Source organism: Babylonia areolata, chromosome 24 (assembly GCF_041734735.1).
Source record: "Babylonia areolata isolate BAREFJ2019XMU chromosome 24, ASM4173473v1, whole genome shotgun sequence".
Taxonomy (NCBI): domain Eukaryota; kingdom Metazoa; phylum Mollusca; class Gastropoda; order Neogastropoda; family Buccinidae; genus Babylonia; species Babylonia areolata.
Genome location: NC_134899.1, coordinates 18,309,027 through 18,334,943, shown reverse-complemented (window position 1 = coordinate 18,334,943; position 25,917 = coordinate 18,309,027). Strand labels below are relative to the sequence as shown.

Below are 25,917 nucleotides of genomic sequence, written 5' to 3'. Positions count from 1 at the left end.
ATTTTTCTGCAACTCATACAACTGTTCTGGAACAGTGGGCCATATACTAATTCTATATGATTATATAATTCATCACAAAGGTCTTCATGAGACAAATAAATCAGCTGAAAGCAACAGCTATCACTTTTTGAGGCATAGTGACCACACCAGAGGACTGCTCGCCCATCAGCTACAGCGCACATTATGACGACTTTTCTTCAAGGCACAGTGGCCACAGTGAAGGACTGCTCACCATCGGTTGACATGCAGGTTGGAGAAGAGCAGCTGAGCGGTAGGGCGTGTGAGGAGCTTGAAGCCACACTGCGTGTCCTTGATGCCCCGCACACACAGCGACCACACCAGGAAGTGGAACCCCTTCATCAGCAGTGTGCGGAACAGCGACCTCTGGAACACGCACGTCATCATAATCATCATCTGTAAGCGTTCTTCATTGCTGTCGTTTGTCCCATGACACCAGTGTTCCCCAGTATGTGGAACAATGACCTCTGGAACATGAAGGTCATCATAATCATCATCTGTAAGCTTTCTTCATTGCTATCGTTTGTCACATGACATCAGTGTTCCCCACAGCAAATGTTACTCAAACTGTGTTCAGCTTATTTGCTCAGGAATGGATTCCTTCACATGATCTCCAACACTACTCTCATCTTTGTCACAGAGAGAGTGTCATTTCCATGCTGAAGACCCGCTGGTGTTCATATATTCTGAGGTACAGCATTTTCAGGGAAATTCACGGTAAATGTTTATCATTAACCTTTCCCATTTTATCACACCACCTGACAGTTGTCTGCGGTATCATTTGTTGCTTGCGACATACTTGTTTTCTGTATCAGAGTGCTGTTTTTTGAAAAAATGTTTGCCATTTTATGATCAATGCCCATGACAAAAATCTACCCAAAGCACAGGTAATTTCCAAAGACAACGGTTATTTCCAATGACAAAGTAAAGAATGTTTTGTAAGCACAGTGTTGCTAACATGACGTGACAGACTGACAATGCATCGAGCAGTCTCACCTGTGCAATTGAATCTTTCTCCAGGTGAGCTCTGGATCCACAAACCACTGCCAGATTTTCCTGCACACACACACAAGAATACCATTGTAAATTAAAAAAAAAAAAAAAAAGGTATTGAAAAAAAAAGAAAAGATAAAGGTATGAGGAAAAAAAAAAAAAGCACACAAACACATGCCCAACTCCTACCCCACCTCTTTCCCACACACACAGCCACACTGACTCACTCAAACACACTCCACAGCCCCCGACATCCACACAGGGACAGTCCATTCCCATGTATGCCACAAGCCTGTAGGTACCTCAGTGTTGATGTGGGCCAGCTCTGCCTGTAGTTTGTCCAAGTCGGCGAAGCGGCTGGCACCATCAGCGTCAGCAAACAGCAGCTGTCGTCCTCGACCGCTCATCATCCCCTGCACAGTCCACATCCAGCTGTCAGCTATTCAGGGCTCCCACAGAGGTCACAAAACAAAAGTCCACACTTTTTGCTACAAAGCGTTCCCACAGAGGTCACAAAAACAAAACTCCACACTTCTTGCTACAAAGCGTCTCCATGGATGTTACCAAACAAAAGTCCACACTTTTTGCTACAAAGCGTCCCTATGGTTGTTACCAAACAAAAGTCCACACTTTTTGCTACAAAGAGTCCCCATGGATGTTACCAAACAAAAGTCCACACTTTTTGCTATAAAGCATGCCTATGGATATTACCAAACAAAAGTCCACACTTTTTTCTTCAAAGCGTCTCCATGGATGTTACCAAACAAAAGTCCACACTTTTTGCTACAAAGCGTCTCCATGGATGTTACCAAACAAAAGTCCACACTTTTTGCTATAAAGCATTCCTATGGATGGTACCAAACAAAAGTCCACACTTTTTCTTCAAAGTGTTCCCATGGTTGGTACCAAACAAAAGTCCACACTTTTTGCTATAAAGAGTCCCCATGGATGTTACCAAACAAAAGTCCACACTTTTTGCTACAAAGTGTCCCCATGGATGTTACCAAACAAAAGTCCACACTTTTTTCTACAAAGTGTTCCCATGGATGATACCAAACAAAAGTCCACACTTTTTGCTACAAAGCGTTCCTATGGATGGTACCAAACAAAAGTCCACACTTTTTGCTATAAAGCATTCCTATGGATGGTACCAAACAAAAGTCCACACTTTTTGCTACAAAGCATTCCTATGGATGGTACCAAACAAAAGTCCACACTTTTTGCTACAAAGCGTCTCCATGGATGTTACCAAACAAAATTCCACACTTTTTGCTACAAAGTGTCCCCATGGATGTTACCAAACAAAATTCCACACTTTTTTCTACAAAGTGTTCCCATGGATGATACCAAACAAAAGTCCACACTTTTTTCTATAAAGCGTTCCTATGGATGGTACCAAACAAAAGTCCACACTTTTTTCTTCAAAGCGTTCCCATGGATGTTACCAAACAAAAAACCACACTTTTTTCTTCAAAGCGTTCCCATGGATGTTACCAAACAAAATTCCACACTTTTTTCTACAAAGCGTTCCTATGGATGGTACCAAACAAAAGTCCACACTTTTTTCTTCAAAGCGTTCCCATGGATGTTACCAAACAAAATTCCACACTTTTTGTTACAAAGCGTTCCTATGGATGGTACCAAACAAAAGTCCACACTTTTTGCTATAAAGCATTCCTATGGATGTTACCAAACAAAAGTCCACAATTTTTTCTTCAAAGCGTCTCCATGGATGTTACCAAACAAAATTCCACACTTTTTTCTTCAAAGCGTTCCCATGGATGTTACCAAACAAAAAACCACACTTTTTTCTTCAAAGCGTTCCCATGGATGTTACCAAACAAAATTCCACACTTTTTTCTACAAAGCGTTCCTATGGATGGTACCAAACAAAAGTCCACACTTTTTTCTTCAAAGCGTTCCCATGGATGTTACCAAACAAAATTCCACACTTTTTTCTACAAAGTGTTCCCATGGATGATACCAAACAAAAGTCCACACTTTTTTCTACAAAGTGTTCCCATGGATGATACCAAACAAAAGTCCACACTTTTTTCTTCAAAGTGTTCCCATGGATGTTACCAAACAAAAGTCCACACTTTTTGTTACAAAGCGTTCCAGTGAATGTCACCAAACAAAAGTCCACACTTTTTGCCACGACTGGACTGAAAATTTTCCATACTAAACACAACGCCAAACTAAATAAAAGATGTGTTTGCTACACTTCTGATGAAAGATATTGACAGATATACTGCTACGTTTAATTTCTATCACTTTTTGTTATTTAGACTCTTTAATGGTACTGATCATATAAAAATTCAAAGACTTTTCCAAACTCTGAAGATAAAAAAAAACGTTTTTCAAAGACTTTTCCAGATTTCCATGCCTTTGTACAAACCCTGGCTATTTCACAGCACAATTGTTCTAGGATGACACTTGACAGGCAAAGTTTTACATTTACAAGTCAAAAATGAATAAAGAATCACCAAATTCTAAAGGATTCAAGTCTCAGTTTCAGTTTCAAGAAGGCGTCAAAGCCTGGAGACTGATCCATATATGATACAACACACCCAACTAAAAAAAAAAAGGAAGAAAAAAGAGAGCAAATGCCTACTAACATCCACTGAGCAGATTCCCATCATCCCAGTCAGTGCAAGACTCATTTCAACAGGTGCAAGGCACCCACATGTGGACCACACAGATACTGACCAGTCTCACAGCTCCACCCTTGCCTCTGTTCTGCTCAAAGGTCAGCACACGCACTTTGTCCACCCCAAACCTCTCTGAGTATTTCAGTGCTGTCTGCAAAACAACACACAACCAGTTTCTGTTTCACTGACAGCATTGCTGCAGAGTTGATGGCAGACAAGAACTGTCACACTCTGTCTATAATTATGTTTTGTTTTGCATAGTTTTCTTCTTCTTCTTTTGCACACATTCATTTATTCATTTTTGTCATGCAAATTAAAATAGGTTTGCACACAATTATTTTTTTCATGTCTCACAAACAATTATTTTGTGTTATTTCTTATAATTGGCAGAGCCCAAAAACATTTTCTTAGTATTCTCTTCTTCTCATTAAATGCAACTGGGAGGTGTTACATCTATTCAGGTATCTTGCGTAAAAGGTGAAATGAATAGAAAGTCATCCCCATGAAAAAGGAAAAGTAAAGCTGAATCAAATCCTTACCTCGGTTGTTGTATCTTTGCTACCATCATCCACCACTATGACCTCAAAGCTGAAAGACGGGTTGTTTTTCTGAAAGCAAACCGCAACCACTGCTCAGTGAGGGGGCTATTCATATCAGTCCATCATCAAACAATGCATTCAAATCAATGCATTTCACATTCCTGTTTGCACTGTTGGAAATCAATGCGCAAGGTTTGTTCCATAACAATGCACCATACACCATTCATAACAACAACACATACCATTTCACAATAAATACACAAATCAGTGAAGCAACACATGTCAACACATTCAACACATCATCACAAGGTAAAGCATGACACTATTACGCAGCTGAAAACAACATTCAAATCATTATATCACAATAACTTCAAATCATATCATAATCACATACTGCTATCTTCACATCACTGTGACACGTTAGGTTCAGAGCACAAAAGTAACACCAAGAGAGAGAGAGAGAAAGAGAGAGAGAGGGAGGGAGAAAGCACCCTTTCTTCAGTCTCACCTGTCTCTCTTCCAGGTACCCCATGGCTTCATCCATCATGGCTGGCACTGTCACACAGATTGGCAAAAATTATGTGTGTACAGGACTCACTCCCAGTCCAACTGGGTTCTTTCAGACTAATCTTATACACAAAATGAGGACAATTCAAGCATATCCAATGTCTGTTAATTTTGTTGTTGTTGTTGTTGAGTGTTATCTATCCCCATCAGTCATCTGCATCATAACTGTGAAATCTGCTTGATCTTATCAAATTCAACGCACAGACCCCTTAAGGAGCAATGCATAACTGTTTATTTATACACAGCAGTGTTCTAAAACGAAAAAAAAAACAACAAACAATCTTATGCTGCTATTATGAATCAGTATGCTAAACAGTAAACTACAAACTTGAGTAATATTCTCACATTTATTGCCCATTGTGCAAGCTGCAAACAGTCTATACAACAAGGAAAGCCTATTTCAAAGATCTGCTCAAGAATCAGCCTGTAAAAACACAAGAGTGTTTGTCACCAAGGACCTTTTTCTCAATGATCCTTGGATCCAAAGAATCTGCCATCATCATCATCATCATCTGCAAGCTGTAAGCAGTCTATTAACCAAGAATAACAGCCTGTCTAGAAGAAGTGTGCAAATGATCCATTTACCAGACAACCAACTGTCATTCATACACATAAGAATCCGTCAACTTTCACACATAAATGATTGATGCAACAGAGCACTGGACTTTCAATCTGAGGATCCTGGGTTTAAATCCAACTGCATCTTACGGGTTATGGGTAGAGATGTTTCCTTTCTCCCAGGTCAACATATGTGCAGACCTGTTGGTGCCTGAACCTCCTTTTGGTGTATACATACATATGCAAAACATTGAATACACTTTTTAAAGATCCCATGTGACTGTTTGGTGGGTTAAGGAAACAAGAACATGCCAAGTATGCATGTAGCTGAAAACAGGGGAATGATTGCTTTATGGTCATGTAAAAATGGTAAATACATGTAAAACGTCACAAGTATATGTATGCAAGTGAATGTGAGAGTTGGAGCCCACAAACATAGAAAGAAAGAATTCACACTTGAATCATTTGTGATCAGTCAAAAGATTTATGGTAAAAATATTCAAAACTAAACAAAACACTCACATGTATTCACACAGCTCTCACACTGTGGTACACAGAGACCACAACACACCTAGTCCTCACAGGTAACGCAAGCACACACTGACTAGCAAGCACATTCACAGACAACACGGTGATATAGAAACGGTTCTCACATCTCTCTTCCTCATTGTAGGCAGGGACGATGACGGACAGGTCAAGGCTGGGAGGGTCGGAGAGGCTGGGAAAGGGCAACTTGCTGCCCTGTTTGCGGGGGTCCTTTGAACCACTTTTCACTGTCATGACGACTAAGGTCAGGGTCAGGAGTTGTCCACATCTTGATGGCAACCAGCAGCTGTGGGGGAAAAGCTGGTGCATTTAGTGTTAACTATGCATCTAGTACAGGCTCAGAAAATCTCCACACTGGCATTTTAAAACATCACCACTACACCCTACTGTCTAAGCCTGAGCCATGCTGGATGAACTATTCACTATTCAGTTTATTTTCATACCCACCCTGAGCAAAGCTTGGGTGTCAAATCCTGATTAAACAAACAAGTTATTTGAATTTTCAATTAAGCTAAGTGTAAACAGCTAGAATTTCTAGTAGAAAAGGGACATGGCTCCTTATGAACTTCTAGGCAACTTCACTGGCAAACTTCAATGACAACGTTTTAGTACAGTTTGGGCATTTTTGTGCACTCCCCCACCCCCAATTTTTTACTGTGATCATTTCCTAAGAATCATGTTTCACTGATTAGCATTGTATAAAACAAAGCGTTCCAAGATGTACACTGTATGTCCAATCCTGACAATGATAATTATAGCAATTATTGTCAACATTAACACTAAAAGGTGAGGCAATGTCAGCAATCTAAGCGAACAGTTTTTAATTCTTTAAAGAAAAAAAAAAAAAAAAAAAAAAGAAGAAAATGCATCTAAACATCACAAGTTCCACAACTAAAACCTCCAAACAATAGACTGATGGAGGGTTATGCAGGCCATGACCCTAACATGGTGGAAATGATTAATGTACCAGTATACAAGAGGAAGACTGATCACAGAAATAAGATTTTCAGCCTGTTCACTAATGTGTCCTGCTCAAGTGCTGGTTTACTTACTAAGTTACTACTCACTTCACCTACAGTGAAATTTCAAAACAGCAATTATGTGCCTGTGATGTAATCACACACACACACACACACACACACACACACACACACACACACTGTGGTACAAAGACAAACTGACATCTGGCTTTTAACATAAATTCAACAGTGTTTGCCACTGAAAATGTTAGTTTGTAATAATTTATCGCAAAACTCCCGGTAGAGAACTGGGAGCATCTGTGTGTGTGTGTGTGTGTGTGAGAGAGAGAGAGAGAGAGTGTGTGTGTGTGTGTGTGTGTGTGTGTGTGTGTGTGTGTGTGTGTCACTGTGTGTTTGTCACTGTGTGTGTGTGTGTGTGTGTGTGTGTGTGAGTGTCTTTCTTTAGTTTAATGTCTTTTCAACTGTAAGTGATATTTGACAGGGAGAGGGGTGATAGTACATGTGTGTGCACGCGTGGTGGTTGGGGGTGGAGAGTGGGGCGATGGGAAGAGGTGGTGGGATGACTCTGTGTGTGTGTGTGTGTGTGTGTGTGTGTCTGTGTGTGTGGAGAGAAGGTAACTAGGCTAGAGTTGTGCGGTGTGGGGAAGTGGAACTGGAAGGGCCCGAGTGGGGGAGTGATGGTCTCTCATCTCCAAGTATTTTTTTTTATTTCTGTGCAAATTAACGTACTGCACTCCACACAGTTACATGTCCTTGAATAATAAATACACCGGACTGTGCACCTGCATCATAAAAAAAATGCCTATAGCTGAAGACGGAGAAGAGAAAAGTTAGTTCTACGATAACTCAAATATCAGCCAGTGAAAACGCTCCACCTGCACTTCACAGGTCCGAGATAAAATAATAGCGAACAGAAGCTGCACCAAATTTCAGTTGACATCAGTTTTTTTGTTGTTGGTTTTTTAAATTCTTGCACACACACAACATTACTCACCACTGCTAATCCAACCACAGCAAGGCATAACAGGCAGAGGAGTAGGTGGAGCAGGCTGAGGCCAAATATTGTCACCATATTGCTGAGATTCGTCTGCAAACTTTCGTCATCCGGAAGCAGCAGGTGGAGAAGAGTTGTCTAAAACGTTGTATCCGGTCGAGAGTTGTCTGCTCTTTTCTCTCTCTCTCTCTCTCTCTTCTTGTTGCTGTTTTTGTTGTTGTTTTTTGCCGCCAACTGTCAGCGATGGACTGACGACATCTCAAAAAGGACCGACTCCGATACAAAAATCATCACAGTCCAGAAAACCGGGTTTTGATACGCCGACTGTCACACACACCGTGACACACACGTCACACACACACACACACACACACACACACACACGTCAGTGTCGCAAGCGCGCAATGAATTTGCAGCCGGTCTCACACTCAGGCTGAGACACTAAAGCCCGGCCCACTGACCCGGCCTCAACCGACTACTGCACGGGCCCCATCCAAACACACACACACACACACACACACACACACACACACTGCTTTAATAAACTTCGCAGTTCATAACTATGCCTTGTGGAATATCCTGAGAGTTTTTTTGGGTTTTTTAGTGTCCATCAGTAATTCCTCTGATGGGTTTTGCGACGGTTAAATGAGTTCAGTCTGAGTTCACACACACACACACACACACACACACACACACACACACACACACACACACACACACACACACACACACACACACACACACACACACACACACACACACACACACACACACACACACACACACACACAGTAAGCGGCGTCCCATGGCCGGGACCGAAGTTAGACACCCATTCCCACATACTGGGTGGAGCTGCTGAAGATGATAGGAGTGACGTCGTGCCTTCAGTAAAAGGACACAACACTATGCCGAAACAGGGGCCTCGAACCCTGATCACTGGCGATCACTGGATCAGAAGGCCATGTATTCTCTTCACACCAATTCTGACACGGCGTTTCACAGTATCTAATACCATGGAACAAATCATACTGCATCTGTTCTTGTTGGTGTGTGGACGTGTCAAGTGAAAGGTATCAAAACATTCTTCGTATTTTTCATTTGTTGTGTGGTGATTATCTTCAGTCCCAGAGTTATAGTCCTTCGTTCGATGACTGATTGGTGGTAATTAATGTTGTTGTTTTTTTGTTTTTTGTTTTGTGTGTGTGTGTGTGTGTGTGTGTGTGTGTGTGTGTGTGTGTGTGTGTGTGTGTGTGTGTGTGTGTGTGTGTGCCGTTGCTGTAACTTGCAATGCCAGAAAAATAAGAACTTAGTAAAGTGTACTGCAAAGTCATCCATCTGACATGTGGGACTGACAATTAATAGTCAGCTCTGTGAATGGCGAATGTGCCACAGCAAAAATTTGATTCGTGTTGTAAGTTATTCGTGTAGTATTACTTTCTTTCACACAGTTTCCGCTATCTCTGTGTATCACGTACCTCTGCCAGGTCTCGCTTTGTCAAGTTTCCAGCCCACCCGCCCACACCCACCCCACCCTGTCTACAGGCCTCATAATTATTTGTGCCAGTCTTCCCTGTCTTCTTGTCTACTATTAATTACTTTTCTCTCTCCCGTTCTCTTTCTCCCATATTTTAGTCCCCCTGCTCAGTCGTTGTCTGTTGTCTCTCCCATAATCTGTCTGAGTCCGTCTCCATTCCTTGCTTCTCCCTGTCTCCACAGGCCCCGTCGATCTGTGTCTCTGTCTCTCTCTTCCGTCAGTGTCAGTCTTCACAGTCTGTGTCTTTTATCCTCTTTTTCAATCCCCTTGTCTTGGTTTCCCCATTGTTTTGCTGTCTACCTGTCTCAGTGTCGACGTCAGTTTCTAAAGTGTGTGTCACCGAAACCGTGTCTTAACCCAGTTCACTGAAAGAAAAGGGAGATGACGACTGACGAAGAAGGCTGGTGAAATCGAGAGAGAGAGAGAGAGAGAGAGAGAGAGAGAGAGAGAGAGTACGTAACGTAATTATGAAGCATATGATTTTTTTTACTACCAAAATCACATTCGAAATATCAACAGAACAAACATTTATTAGGGGGCTGCTACCCATGCGTAACAGGCCGCTGGCTGTCAACAAAAGAGACTGATTTCTGGAGTTCCTCTACATCCTTTGCTTTTCGCTCTGGCATGTTGAACTGACCCCACAGTACATGTTCTTGCGGTACTTGAGTTTGACCCAGATCGTTTCACAGTCAACGGCTCAGGTAGTACTTCTGCTGTTTAGAGAATTGTGAGTCATGGTGAAGACGCGCCCCCCCACCCCCCCACCACCACCCCACACCCCGCCCCCTCCCTGCCCCCAAGCGCGATGCGGTCAGTACGAAATATATGGCACTCATCAAAGAAAAACCTGTTGAAAGCAATGCTTCTTTGGGTGGGAGGTTTCCCTGGTATCTTGTTTTATCGTTGTTTTGCGTGTTTACCTTTTATTTTTGACATTGCAATAACTCTGTGTTACAGTTGTCTGTGTGTATGAATTGGTCAGCGTGTGTGTATGTATGTATGTATGTATGTATGTATGAGCGTGTGTGTGTAGGGGTGGGGGTGCTGGCCAGCCTTCTTGCCTGAAAAGTCCATGAATATGGAATGTTAGCTCCTGTTGTGATGTATTTGAGCGGTAAAGTCATGGTAAAGACGGGAATAAATATGTTACAAATCGATAGATATGAATTAGTGTACGCATATGATTGTTTGAAAATTAGTTAAAAAAAAAGTGGATTCTATGTGTCCAACATGGCTGTCCAGCATAAACCACGGTGTGGTTGAAATGCTTGTGGTGGTCTCATGGAAGGGGCACCTTATGCAATAGATATGTTATATCACGGGTCCGTTACACTCGGGACTCGCGTGACATAATTTTTATGGCCTGTGGCATAGCTGTATCACACACACACACACACACACACACACACACACACACACACACACACATTTCTGCTTTTGTAGTGTTTTTGGACGTTGATGTTTAAGAGTCGGTGAGTGATTTCGAATAGATATTTTTCCTCACCCCAACACACGGAAAGAGCGAGAGGCTGGAACAACAGTGAAGAGAGGTTGACAGCAGAGAGTTAGCTCTGATTATCAAACGAAGTCTTGGAACCTTGCAAACAGGCAGACCAAGATGAACTGGCGGCAGACAGTGATTGAAGAGAGACCCCGGGCTCGTCGACAGACGATAATAGGTCGACACCAGCAAACTGGCTGAGGACCGTGGGCAACGGAGCGCATCGACTGCATCATGGGTTCAACGACGCGGAGCAGCCAGTTCTTGGCAACTTGGACCGATTCACTAGCAAGACCTGCTGTGGTTCGTTTCGAAATAGTCTTCTTCTTCGAGCTGGCTGTTGGCGCAAGGAACATCGGAAGACCAGTGAAATGCTTCAAGGACTGCCTGAACGCTTCACTATGTGACTGCAGCATTCCCATTCTCAGGTGGGAAACCCTCGCTTCCGACCGCAGTGCCTAGCGACTGGCTGTCTACAAAGGGAGTTCTGGCGTTTGAGGACAGGCGTCTTAAGGACCTCGACCAGAAGCGTTAATTCAGCACACACACACACACACACACACAGAGAGAGAGAGAGAGAGAGGAAATGAGGCCTATCATCTGCTGTTGCCTGCTCACAGTGCAGTCACATTTGTGTGTTTGCCTTTGTGCTGCGTTCCGGTACTCACGTCTTCATCATTTCCATGATGAGGATGTTGAAGATAGTTTAGAACACTGGCACAGCGCCATTCTCTGAATCAACACTATTTTTTATTGTAAAAATAAACCGTTGGACATGACTTTCCTGTATCTAACTGTGGAATGACAAGAGCACTTGAAACTATTCAGTAAGAAACGCAGAGAGAGAAGCACAGGACTCATCTATTCTACTGGTTAGGATGGTGGGAGAGACTGAGAGACAGACTGAGAGAGGCAGAGAGATAGAGGGAGAGGGGGGAGGAATGGAGGGAAGGAGTAAGGAAGCGAGGGAAAGAGGGAGAGATGGAGTGAGAAATAGACAGAGACAGTGAAATTATGTGGACAAATCATACACGCAGAACACGTACACAAACACCGATTTTTTTTTAAATCCAACTTTTGTTTTATGAATTATTCTTCTGTTAAGCAAACGTGTAAAGCAAAATACACACTCCAAGTGACTAAAACAAAAACATGTAGAAACAAAATCCCCAAAGTAAACAGAAAAATAGGAAAGAGATACATTTGCAGCAGTATGATTTACACACACACACACACACACACACACACACACACACACGTTTCGTATATGTCGCTTGATTGAAACACTCTACAAAAACATAAAATCAGCTGTTATTGTAAATGGACATAGTAAAGAAAGGTAAAGACCATAGACAGGGAGACACTATTTACTTATCCTATAAGCAAAAAATTTAGATCTTCACGCGTGTCTCAGCTTACTGATGATACCCAGTTAATGTATTACGGATATCAAACCTTATTTGAACGTTTAATGCAGACCCTTGATAAATTTGGCATGATTTCCGCATTGTTTATGAACAGTGATAATGTACATGTTATTTTGCTAGGAAGCGGGAAACACTCACGGACAGTTTATTGTCCCAATTCAACAACAGCAGCAAAAACAAAAATAACAGTATATATATATATATATATATATATATATATATATATATATATATATATATATATTAAGAGAGTGAGAGAGAGAGAGAGAGAGAGAGAGAGAGAGAGAGAGAGAGAGAGATGCGGATCCCTGTAAATTCATAACCTGGTTTAGACAAGAAATCGATTATTCTGAAACCCTTAATTATAATGAAAAAAGGTTTAAAAGTAAGCATATACTTTACAAAATTTGGTCACACTGAACCGACACTCAAGTAAGAAGGGTTGCCATCCTTAAATATCCAGTCCTACCTTGTTGCCTGATTCACCGGATCACTTTACACACAAAAAATGAAAATAATGTGCTTTCAATTTGTCTGGAATATGAACAATCTAAACGCAGAAGGAAGGTAAAAAAAACTTTGAAGCAATGTATACTAAGTATAAAAAGCATGCACTAAAACCTACATGGGTAAAAAATATTATATTCAGCAACAAATCACAAATTTAAAAAAGAAAAGAAAAGAGAGAGCGTCAAATATTATGCATTCTTTTATAACAACATGCATGTATTTTGCATTTCCAAGCATACGTGTCATTTTGCCTCTACATTCTGACAAAGACCACGAAGGAATTGCTCAATGAACACGTCTTCTTCAATGAAAGAATTCAATTCAATTCAATTCAAAATACTTTATTTTCTGCTTTAACCAAAATCAAAATTTTCTTTAGGCTCACTTAAAATAAAATGCCCGTCAGAAAAAAAAAGTAGGTAATGCAGTTATGAAGCATAGCAAACTAATAAAAATAGACAATAGACTTCATAAAACAATTTGTCAAAGATTAGAAATATTTTCTTTGCAAAGAAATCTCGACATACCTGTAAACTTTATTTCTCACAGTGGATGGGTCTCTTCAATAAAGAATATTATTATACAAGACAATCTGAACCGAAAAAAGAAGAGTTTTTGAGACCTAGTACATAAATGTAATAAGGGGTTCAAAATACATTATGAATAGTTAACATCTATACTGCTAGACCAAAATGTTGCTCAAAATGGTAAGAAAAACTAAATACTCCAGTGTCTTGGAACACAGTTTCTTCATCATTAATAAAAATCGTGATGCCAGACTTAAATGGCAACAAATAATGATAATCTACTGAATCTTTGGTTCAAGTATTGTCCTGAATGTATTGGGTGTAACATCTACAATGTAATTTCTGTGAAGATAATACAGATTCTATTAAACATTTCATTTGGCACTGCAGTTATGCTCGAGATTTCTGGGATTCCACTGAAAGGCTACTACTAAAAAATGTAAAACTTTTCAAACATGAAAATTTTAAGTGACTTGGTTATTTTTGGAGAAGAAGAACATTTGAAAAATGATGTTACTTTTGATTTCATTATACTGTTCGCTACACCATATATCTATGAATGTAAAAGTCGATGAAAAAAAAAACTGATGAAAATGTGTCCACCTTGACCTTGGAAAAAAAAGGGAAAAATAAGTTTTAAAAAAGTCGATAAACATCATCCAAATTGTTCACATTCCATAATTTGTAAAACACATGGATCAAACTTGAAGTGCATAAAGATCAAATGTGAAACTATTATGATTCCCCCCCCCCCCCCCCCCCCTGATATATGGATATGTTATAAAACAGTACTTGTCAATGAAGGGGAATGACATGCTAGGGCATGCTCAGTAGTACTCTCCAAAGGAAACCTGATGTATATCATCTATTCTTTCATTCTGATATTTTTGCAAACATTTGTATTCAAACTGTTTAGATATCTTCAAGTTCGCGAATGCCTTATTATCTAAATGTTGATTTGTTTATTTGTTTCTTTGCTTGTTTTATTATTCCTTTACATACAGGTTTGATGAGCGTATACATAAAAATATTTAAACACATACAAAAGCAAGAATGTAAAAAAATGATAATAAAATCAAACAAGAAGTAAACACGAATAAAATTCATTTTTAGCAATGAAAGCAAATCAGCAGCACCACCAACAGCAGTAAAAGTGATTATATTAACTAAACCAATTACACAACATATTCATTAAACATTTCTGTCGATTATGGACTGAACAAACAGTTGTTCAAACCAAAACAACCACAGAATACACATCCAGCACTTATGTCGTATAAGGACTGAACATACAGTTGTCCCACCCAAAACCGCTATAGACGATACATTTAACTTTTGTGCCTAGTGATGTGAAATCATAATACACACACACACACAAAAAAAAAAAAAAAAATGGAAATAAGTTCACAAAACCACACAAACTACCCATTCATAATTTACCATTCATAATTTCTGCCTGTTATGGAATAAACTAATAATCCGTCCAACCATCTAAACAACAACAAACAAACACTCCACCCCATCCCCTCCCATCCCCCCCAAAAAAAACCACAACAACAAACAAACAAAACAACAACAACAAAAAAACCAGAAACTAGCAGGTTAACAAAACCACAAAAATTTATATGCAGTCTGTTAATTGTAATTTAGCTGTCATGCTCTCTCTCATACGGCTTACTCCAGTATCATGCTACATGATAACTGATTCATTTGAGTCACTTTGACACAGTATGAGCTTAAATCTATACTGACCTCCAAAACTCTGAATTCTGTGATGTGGGACCGGTGAAGAAAATGTTTTGCAGCAAGAACAGTCATGATGTCATTGTCCATGTCAATCTATTTTTGTTCTTGCCAGTATTTCATTCTTGCCATGTCATGCAATGCTTTATGTTTCATGTGTCATATCTGCGCAATTCATGTTTTATACTTTTTGAATTTTCTTCTTGCTTAACCTGTGATCTAGCTTGTCACATGGTCTTAACTCACTCAGTACGGCCAGTCCTCTCTTCTCCTCTACACAGACCCCTCGGATGTCCAGTGTGTGTCTGAATGACCCATCCTTTAGCTTCCGTCGTCAGAATTGTGGTATTCTTTGTCAACATTCACCTCTTCAGTATAAGAGCGTTCCGCTTGCAATATTTTGATGATGGTAATTGGGATGAAATGCTGTTAACGTCGTCTCTTTCGCCGTTCGTATGGAGAGAGTTAACAATGCAAAGAATGTCTATGAACATGCTTCTGTGAACATGCTCTCATAACTTATGTTGTTATGATTCATGCTATTATACATGTATGCTACTCTACACGTACATCTGACAGTGTTGATACATAAACTGACGGGTACAAAAACGAATGTTTTCTAACTTCATATTTTATTAACCTAATTGGGACCCCTTCTGTATATCAAACTCTTCAAAGTTAAGTTAGGATAAACTGGACTAAGTTCAAACTCTAACTTAACCTGGCTAATGCCACTTTGAATATGAAAGTAGGGTGTTATTCCTAAGAATGCTGTGGTCACTCAAAATTTCACATTCACTTTGCTATCTGTCATCAGCTAAATTATTCCCCTTTACCTGCTCAATAAGTCTTGTTTCATGCTCAGCTAATTCTGCTCACAAGAATTACTTCTCATCAACCATTGCAGACAATGGATTTTAAAAGAGGGGGGCAGATGTAACCACGTGCACAGCTGGCTACCATAACGGCTTTACAGCGCAAGCCAAAAGCTGAACTATAGTAGGCGATTTATCACAGATTACCCGCTGGTCTTCAATGACTCACCCACAATGCGTGACACCATTCCAAATTTGAATGCAAAGCCCCTTTTAAACGAATGCTCAGAACATTTATCAAATGAAGTCTCTGCAGCATTCACTGCCAGATATAAATGCATGTTGTGCTTACACACACACTTAAATCAGATAGAAGCATAGTTAATTTTAGTTTAATTGCTCATCAGTGCAGGGATTTCAACTGAGACAGATGGACGCCAACAATCAACAAACCATCACAGATATGGGATTGCCCACTGGGATCCCAGCAGAAACCCATGTTGGTCCCATTTGGAAACCCCGTTGCGAATCTTAGTGGGGCCCACCTGTGTTATCCCAAGTGGGGCCCATTTGATTAACCACGTCGGACCCATGTGGGACCCATTTGGCTCTGCTGTCTGAGTACATTCTGCTTTCCTGATGAATAAGGACTGAACCCACACGTGTCCCACCCATAACAAGTACAGTCGATTCCTAGGCATTTCTGCAAGATACAGACTGGACTTGTCGACCACAGTCGATACATTAGCATCTCTGCTCAGTATGGACTGAACCGACAGTTGTCCCACCTGAAACCACTACAGATGATGCATTTAACTTTTGTGCCCAATGATGTGAAATCATAATACATATAAACGAAAATAAATCAAGCATGAAAAGTACACATCGACAACTCATTTCTACGAATGAAAGCTGCTGATTTTGGAATAAACTAACAATCCTTCTACCCAGCTAAACAACAAACAAACAAACAAACACCACCACCACCACCCCCTAAAAAAAGCAACAACAACATCAAAAACGATTAAAAAAAAACAACACACCCAGAAACTAATAAGTTAGCAAAACCATCTAAACTATACATTCAGCATTCCTGCCTATTAAGGACTGAACCTACACGTGTCCCACCCAAAACCACCACAGTCAATACATTCAGCATATCTGCCGAATATGGACTGGACCTATAGTTGTCCCACCTTAAAACACCAAAGACTATACCTTCAACATTTCTGTTGAATGTTAAAAAAACAAACAAAAAAAACAACAAACAAACAAAAAAAAAACCACAAAAAAAAACAAAAAAAAACACGATATGAAATCATATATGAAGAGAACATAAAGCTAATTCATTTTTAAAGATGAAAGTAAATAAGAAAAAAAGTTATTAAATTCACAATATCACGCAGGTTATACATTCAGTTGTCCTATTCAAAACCACCACAGACTATTGATTTTATGCCATTCGTTCATGCCAAACGATTAAATGATAATCTACAAAAACGTCAATAAATCAAACAAGAAGAGAACACAAAGATAATTCATTTTCACGATGAAAGTAAATCAGCTAAGTGAATAATTTCTCAAAACCATACAGACAAAACATTCAATATTTCTGCCGAATATGGACTGAACATACAGTTGTCTAAACCCAAACCACCACAGACTATACATTCAACATTTCTGCCGAATATTGGCAGCACTTACAAAATGTCCCACCCAAAACCATCACAGACTATACATTCAGCATTTCCGAAAACCAGCCCCCGTTCCATTGCAACAAACTGATGTAGTCCTTCTCATCGCGCAGTTACCGTGCAGCTTACAACGCATAGTGTGGCTATCATCCACTGTGAACACACAAGTATAGTTTGGAGTCATTTAAGTATTAAGCTGAGTGCACTGATTTGAAAAAAACCCAAAAAAACACCACCACCACCACCAAACTTGTGCTTAAAACAAACAAGTACATGATGCAGAACACTTCTGAGATATGTCAACGTGGAGAATAGGTGGGGGAACGGAAAGAAGCTGTAACAGGAAATTTGAAATATACACGCTTTCAATCTACAGAAGTTGTTAGGAGATGATTCTTGCAGACGTAGGGATGGACAGCAGAACTGGTCCGCGCATGGTGTCTTTTCTTCCTCGAGCTGCACGCACCAACAGAAAAAATGTAATATTAAACAAACACCTGTATAGGTGTACAGGTCAACTCTGTATCCCGCTTCTATGACCACCTGCACCTCCTTCTCTTTCCCCCTCCCTGTACACTGCATGCAGTCATTTCTTGTCTGAAGCTAGCTGATAGCCTTAGAGATCACTGGAGTTTAAAAACGTTAATGGATGAGACAATGTATGCGTGCAGAAATACCTTTCTTGCATGTAAGTTTAGAAACTGTTTAATTCGATCTGGATCTGGGGTGGGGATGGTGGTTCGAATAAGAATCAGAATCAGAATATATTTATTATCTGAATAGAGAATTTAATTGTGGTGAAGTCTGTGATACATATAGATTATATAAACAAAACGGTGAAATTCGGCATACAACATATACATAACAAAATAACGCTCAACTAGTAATAACAAAGCAAATCCGATAACATTCCATTATTCAAAATGCACACATACACGTGCGCACGCACACACCCGCCTGCATGCTAGCACCCATGTACACTTATTGTATATTCACATGCACAACGTATCAAATGAAAATCTTGGTGAAATCAATATAAATTGATACTAATCTGTGAAACATGCAACCAAATTTTAAACAAACATGGCATATGAGCATCAGTTACAGGCATACAAACATCCATTTAAGTCATAAAAACATCAGCTACATCATCACAAAGATCAGCATATTTACAGTAAGATTAAACATCTCGGCTCAAATTCAAATTCAGAAAATTAAAATCACTATCACAGTGACATAACATCTTTATAGTATAAACAGCTAAACTTTTATAAAACAACAACCAAAACTCCCCACCCCAACCCCCCAACCCCAGTCAGATTGAACGGTGAGAAAAAGGTGACCACCCATGTTTAGATGTGGAGACCAGCAGAAGAACGTCCATCAAGCATTCTCCGCAGATCCCCCACAGTCACCTGCAGTCCACATCTCCAACAGAACACCTGGTCAGCGTTCTCTTCAACAACAAAACAGATAATGGTTGGTTGGGTAAATTCGATTAAAGTCTGTCGATGATGTGAAAACGTTAATCAAACTAAAGCATATGAATTTGCACTCATCGAACCAATCGTAATTGATTATTTAAAAAAACAAACAAAAAAACACACCTCTAGATTAAAAAAAAAAAAAAAAAAAAGGAGAGATGAGAATGTTCCTGCCAGCACCTCTTGACACAACACTGCATGGATAAAAGAAAACTGCAGAACCAATCGTCATATGGAATAGGAAGCCTGGAGTGAGGAGTCCAGTGATATGTAGTGGAAGAGAACATGCGTGTGGGTATGTTGGTTGGTCATTGATTTAACGTCTGTTCACTGAAGTGATTTTAGACGGGTGGGTGTGTTTTTTCCTCTGTGCGCGTGGGGGGTGGGGATGGGGGTGGGGGTGGGAGTGTATTCCTTACAAGTCGGGAACAACTGTCACTGAAGCCATTTTGTATACTATGTCCTGTACAACGGTTGATTTCCTGTCATATGACACACACACAGTGCTGGATCCGGACACACTGCGAGCTGTGAGCTGTGCTTCAGCTGCGCGATGAGAAAGATTTCAGTAACTGAAGAGATCGCCAGATCACAAGCCGTAACTGCGCGAGCAGGGCTCTCTTTGAAAGCGAGTATACCCCTTATGCTTGTTGCATCACTTCTGGTTATTAATATACGATGGAAGGAGGAAAAAAGACAACCGTTTGAGCTGAGTGGCGATAGATAAATATAGGAAATGTAAGGCTATGTCCACACAAAGTGGTGCGCAGTGAGGTGCGATGTGGACTGGCAGTGATGATGATATAGTTGGGGGAGGTTATGGTGACTGTTAGGTGTGTGTCAGTGTATGTATTTTGAAATGATTTTGAAATGAGCGTTTCTTGAGTGTCTTTGTCAGTGTATGCATTTTGAAATTATGATTAGTTCTGGTGTCAGTTAACGCAATTTGATAAAATGCATGACTATGTATCACAGATGTATATAGTGTGCATAGGTTGTTTTTATGTGTAAGTTGATACTGTGCTCATTCCCAGAGTTTGATATTGTACAGAGAATAATTCCGTTTTGTTTCAGCTGGTCATTTTTACGTTCTACATGGAGTGCAGAGACTGACCAGTTGCTGTGGCTGTACTAATTTTACGAGTCACTTTTAAAGGAAGTGTAGGAGTGAGGCTAGTTTACTGATTACGGAAGGTTTCCCCACTGTATCCCTGCCTTTCGCAGATCTTTATACCTATTTGTACACGATCCAACCGCTCCCTTCACATCCCGCCTACTTCTTGCTGTTTGTGCCATTCCTCAGGTCGTGGGGCCTGCGCCTGCCATTCCCACACCTTATCTCCCTTCCTACACTTTGGGTCATCGTGCCGGCTGGGGCCAGTGCTATGGCTGCTTTGGTCAGCTGTGAGGAGCTGAACTGTGATCAAGCTCAGTCGGCTCAAAAGGCCACCACGGACACTTTCTTATATTGATTAAAGAGGACCATGATGAGCTGAACTAAATTTTATCTTATCTTGTGCGAGTGTACGTGTGAGAGTGCGCGAGTGAGAAAACGTCACTTGACATCTTACAAATAGTCTTTCGTATGTTACATTTGTTTCGTTTGGAAGACAGCTCACAGGCTCACCGCTCCGGCGCAGAGTGTCCACAGCCTTTAGTTCTGTTCGACATGCTTGGTGAACATTTAGAGCGACAGAGAGAGACAAGACAAGACAAGACAAACATCTTTATTTTCGAGAATAATAGGCACTGGCGTGCTTTTTTTTACATCCGGTTCCCGCCCTGAACAGGGTCTACATTACACAATACTACATAAAGTCATAAGCAGAGAGAGAGAGAGAGAGAGGTTTCCCTTCTACGTGCAGCAGTCCTCGAAAACCCTGTCGCCAGCTAACAAAAGAGCTCCAATCCACCACTCCCTTCCTCCCCCAGAAGTGCACAGTGAAAAGCAATTGAAGCCCGCCACCTTTGGCAAGACGAGCAGCTTTCGTGTGTAGCTTTGAAAGTCCACATTGCTGAAGTGAATTCGTGTCATGCCACATGTCTTCTTTTCTTGCATGTTCATGCGATATCAACTGATTTATATGTATATATGTATATCTTCTTCTTCTTGTTCTTCTTCTTAGTAAGTGTGTGTGTGTGTGTGTGTGTGTGTGTGTGTGTGTGTGTGTGTGTGTGTGTGTGTGTGAATGCCTGAATGGCAAAACTACTACAATGCAATGCTATCGATTACCGACAATAGTTAGTCGTGGAGCCGCACCATGCAGAAACCGCCACCGAATCCCTCTATCGAATCTGCCGACACCAAAGATTTTGGACACAAACTCACCACAGACACAGAAGTGGGTCAAACTCGAATGCCGGATCACCATGAGAAAAAACACACATAAAATGACAACAATAACAATAATGGATGCTTGTATAGCTCTCTATCCAGAAAACTGCTCCAAGTACTTTACAAAACACATTATATTGTACACAAAACACTATATCATAGTTTTCATACATAACACCTAACACCAATGTTACATATAAACACACAAATTTACCCGGCAAATATTAACACAATGAAAAATACAAAGAAGCATATATCCAAATATACATATATACATACCTGCCCTATCCCCGCGTTCAAACACACACACACACACACACACACACACACACACACACACACAGAGTATCAGTATCAGTATCAGTAGCTCAAGGAGGCGTCACTGCGTTCGGTCAAATCCATATTCGCTACACCACATCTGTCAAACAGATTGCTGACCAGCAGCGTAACCCAACGGGCTTAGTCAGGCCTTGAGAAAAAAGAAGAAAAAAAAGAAGAAATTTAAAAAAAATAAATAATAAAATAAAATAAATAAAACAAAAAATAATAGACAGATAAATAGATAACTAACTAAATAAATAAACAGGTAAATAAATAAATAAATAATAATTATAAGGCGCAAAATCTTGATGAAATCAACACTAAGCGCACAAAAAAGCAAAAACAAAAAACAAAAAATACAATAATGATGATACATAAGCAAATAAATGTAAAACATGCAGACACACATTCACACATACACACAAACATATGCATAACAGATATGCAACAAACATGCAGTTTCACAGATATGAAAGCACAATCAAATACACATAAACGTACATGAGCCCCCCTCCCCGTCCCCCCTCACCCCCCCCCCCCCCCCACACACACACACACACATTACCCTGCACCCCCCCTCCTCTCCTCCACACACATACACACACACTCTCTCTCTCTCTCTCTCTCACACACACACACCTGTGTGTTTGGATCTATGCCACATACAACATCATTTTTATAATTAACCAAACGGTGCAAACGTCATGCACAATATAGTGACGGAGATGTTGGAGAAAGGGGCAATGACAGAGAGAGCGAGAATGGGGGAGATAGGGAAACACACACACACACACACACACACACACACACACACACACACATATATATACATATATATATATATATATATATATATATATATATATATATATATATATATATATATATATATATATATAGTCAAAGATTCCTCATTTACAGGAGCACATACTGTTCGGATGGTCATGCCACAACGAAACTCGCTGATGAGAGAAGAGGTGGGTTCTGAGGCCAGATTTTAAAGAGGCAAGAAGTGTCGGAGATTGACAGTGAGTCTGTTCGGTCTTTGGGGCTTGAAGAGAAAAAAGATCTTTCTCTGCAGGTCTTCTTTCTGACTTGATATATCCTGAGAAGTTAAGTTCCAGAGGAAGAGCAGAGCTAGTGAGATTGAGTATAGATATGGAGGAGTTCAGAAAGATACTCTGGTCCAGACCTACTGGCAGCAGAAAACTCGGAGTGAATAGTTTGTGGTCTATTCGATCAAAAAACTGACAACAATTGGAGGGATTGAAGAAGATTTAGTAGCTCTGCAAATGAGCATTATAAAGATGATAGTAATATATATATATATATATATATATATATATATATATATATATATATATATATATACCTTTGTTATGAAACGTTCATGAGTAAACATTTGTGCCTTCAGGTATAAACTGGAATATTTACAAGTGCGACAAGTACTTAATTCTTACAATGCTCGTTTGTATTCTGAAATGCTCATCTCTCCCTGTCTCCCTCTTTCTATTTCTTTTTATTGTTTTTAATGATCGTTTGCGGAGGCATAGTGAACTGAAGCACGTAGCCAACCCTTTTACCCTCAATAAAACATTCGAGTTAAATCTCTCTCTCTCTCTCTCTCTCTCTCTCAACTTCCTTCACTCATGTTGACGAAGAACCATTACCTGCGAAAAATCCAAAGTCAGCCAGACTGCGAGCGTGGTGAGGCAAGAGGGGGACTTGCCGAAAGGACATCCTCCTGCGCTGAGCATCACCATACACAGGATAAACCGGCCTAACACCAGAACCACCACACCGGCCGCGGTGTCCTGCTCTCCTTCTGTGGGGGTCCGCAAAGCGCCCAGTCACCTGCCTACGAAGGGGTCTCACCCGGACGTTGAAGATCCTCTCCAGCTCCTCCGGCTCCACAGTCGGCGTTACGGTTCTCACCTGGACGTTATAGGTCCTTTGTATCTCCTCCACATTCAACGTGGCCATTGGTACTGTCGGCTGGCGCACGGTTATGCCCAGGGAACGAAGGTAGGCGTCGCCAACAGCTTCGGGATCCTCTTCGACCGGGTATACGAACATATCCAGACCGTAGATGGCCCTTCGACCCAGTTGCAGTATGAACTGCTTCAGGTTGGTCTGCTTGCTTATTGTCTCCATGAGCGTTCTGATTTTTCACACACACACGCACACACACATGTATATGTATATATATATATATATGTATGTGTGTACACATGTTTGTACATGCACATGCACATGCATATGTATGTACAGATATTATATATATATATATATATATATATGGTTTGCGCATCAGACATCTTTCGTAGTTCTCTAGTATTTGACTGATTTTGTGGTTTTGTGGACGGCCTGTGATGAAAAATACCTCTTAAAGGCTAGATTAGACCATTTCCCGCTGGAATACATATTCTTTTCAGCGAAGACTGTATTAGGTAGGAACTGTCAGAAAAAAATTTGAGCTGATTGTGCATGACTAGGCAAAATGGCGGTACCATCGTTCGAATGAACTTCACCTCAGCACATATGCATGATTTTTCCTATCAATTTCCTATTCCATTACCTGTTTATTATTACTGGAGGATGACAAGGTAACCTTTTATTTCCTCTTGACTTTTTCATTCATCACTATATTACTAAATGAGGTAAGCGCCTCGTGATGGCTGACGATAGAAAGGGCTCTTCCTCGAAAAAAAGGGAGTCAAGCGCCAAATAAGATGAGAAGGGTTGAAAACTCTTTTTGTGTGTGTGTTTTTTTTGTTTGTTTTGTTTTTTTGTTTGTTTGTTGGGTTGTTTATTTTGTCTATCATGCAAATGCAATGTTCCCATTCACGAGAAAGAGCCAGCAACTGGGTGTCATGGATGTAGGGAATGGTGTCATAAGACTTGCTCAACCCTTACAGAATCGCAGTACTCTGTTCTAGAGAACAGCGAGGCGAGCATTCAGCGGTTTTGCAGGGAATGCTGTAAGTCAGAGGCCCCAGATCCGAACAAAACACGCCGAAAGGCAAAGCTAGATAATTATTATTATGAACATGATGCAATCTATGGATACCATATTTCAACAACTAGAGGCAAAGCACACAGCTTCAGACATAGAGAGAGGATGATAGATGAGAAGGTTGACCTGAAGGAAACTGAGATGTTAGAGGAGCAGCAGGAGACAAAAAAGCGGAAACGAAACGAAATATAATCATTTGTATTTGTTTTTTTTTTGTTTTTTTTATCACAACAGATTTCTCTGTGTGAAATTCGGTCTGCTCTCACCAGGGAGAGCGCGTCGCTATACTACAGCGCCACCATTTTTTTCCCCTGCCTGCAGTTTTTATTTGTTTTTCCCACCAAAGTGGGTTTTTCTACATAATTTTGCCAGGAACAACCCTTTTGTTGCCGTGGGTTCTTTTACGTGCGCTAAGTGCATGCTGCACATGGGACCTCAGTTTATCGTCTCATCCGAATGACTAGCGTCCAGACCACCACTCAAGGTCTAGTGGAGGGGAAGAAAATATCGGCGGCTGAGCCGTGATTCGAACCAGCGCGCTCAGATTCTCTCGCTTCCTAAGCGGACGCGTTACCTCTAGACCATCACTCCACTCCATTATAATTAACCTACCTGAAAGTCAGGCCGAAACTGCTGAGAGAAGGAAGGAAGATGATCTCAGAGAGGCGAGAAAGCTGGATGCAACGTCCACAGATGGTAAAATAGCTGATGAATTGGAAAGTCCAGTCAGACTCGGTAAGTTTACCATAGGCAGTGGTAAAAAACCTCGCCTGCTCAGACTTACCGTCAAAACAGATGAAGGGAAGAAGCAGATCATGAGAAACATCCACAATGTAAATGCCGGGTCACCAGTGCTGAGGAGAGAAAGTACATTAACCATGACACTACACGAAAAGAAAGAGAGGCTTTAAAAAAAACAAAAAAAAAAAAAACACCCAACAACTGAAAGCTGAGCTGAAAGCGAGAACAGAAAATGGGGAGGAATACCTCATCATGGGGGGGCAGGGGGTGGGGGGGGGGGGGGCGGAGGGGGCAGGGGGGTCTGGGCGGGAGGGGGGGGGTCACTGTGAAGAAGCCCAAGCAGCATGGTCTTCATGGTGCTATGCCAGACATGCAGGAGGGTCGCCACTGCCTACATGAAGTAAAAGCTGATGTACATAG

At 40.7% G+C, this 25,917-nt stretch overlaps 2 protein-coding genes across 4 annotated transcripts in view; both read right to left on the bottom strand.

Moving 5' to 3' along the window:
• Positions 1 to 15,166, bottom strand: part of LOC143298573 (dolichyl-phosphate beta-glucosyltransferase-like) — a 20,823-nt gene extending 5,657 nt beyond the window's left edge. The window contains 9 exon segments of the mRNA XM_076611453.1: positions 233 to 384; positions 1,015 to 1,074; positions 1,314 to 1,424; positions 3,721 to 3,813; positions 4,202 to 4,270; positions 4,710 to 4,756; positions 5,980 to 6,085; positions 6,087 to 6,158; positions 15,101 to 15,166. Of these exon segments, the coding sequence (XP_076467568.1) occupies positions 233 to 384; positions 1,015 to 1,074; positions 1,314 to 1,424; positions 3,721 to 3,813; positions 4,202 to 4,270; positions 4,710 to 4,756; positions 5,980 to 6,085; positions 6,087 to 6,158; positions 15,101 to 15,166 (776 nt within the window).
• LOC143298763 (uncharacterized) overlaps positions 11,948 to 25,917 on the bottom strand; it is a 21,677-nt gene continuing 7,707 nt past the window's right edge. For 2 of the 3 annotated variants that reach the window (XM_076611705.1, XM_076611706.1), the window contains 3 exons: positions 23,411 to 23,901; positions 18,949 to 19,056; positions 11,948 to 18,057 (listed from right to left, as the gene is read on the bottom strand). In XM_076611705.1, coding sequence (XP_076467820.1) covers positions 18,953 to 19,056; positions 23,411 to 23,901 — 595 coding nt within the window. In that variant the 3' untranslated portion in view covers positions 11,948 to 18,057; positions 18,949 to 18,952. Of the gene's footprint in view, positions 18,058 to 18,948; positions 19,057 to 23,410; positions 23,902 to 25,540; positions 25,611 to 25,917 lie in introns of all 3 variants that reach the window. The other variant, XM_076611707.1, reaches the window with a different exon arrangement.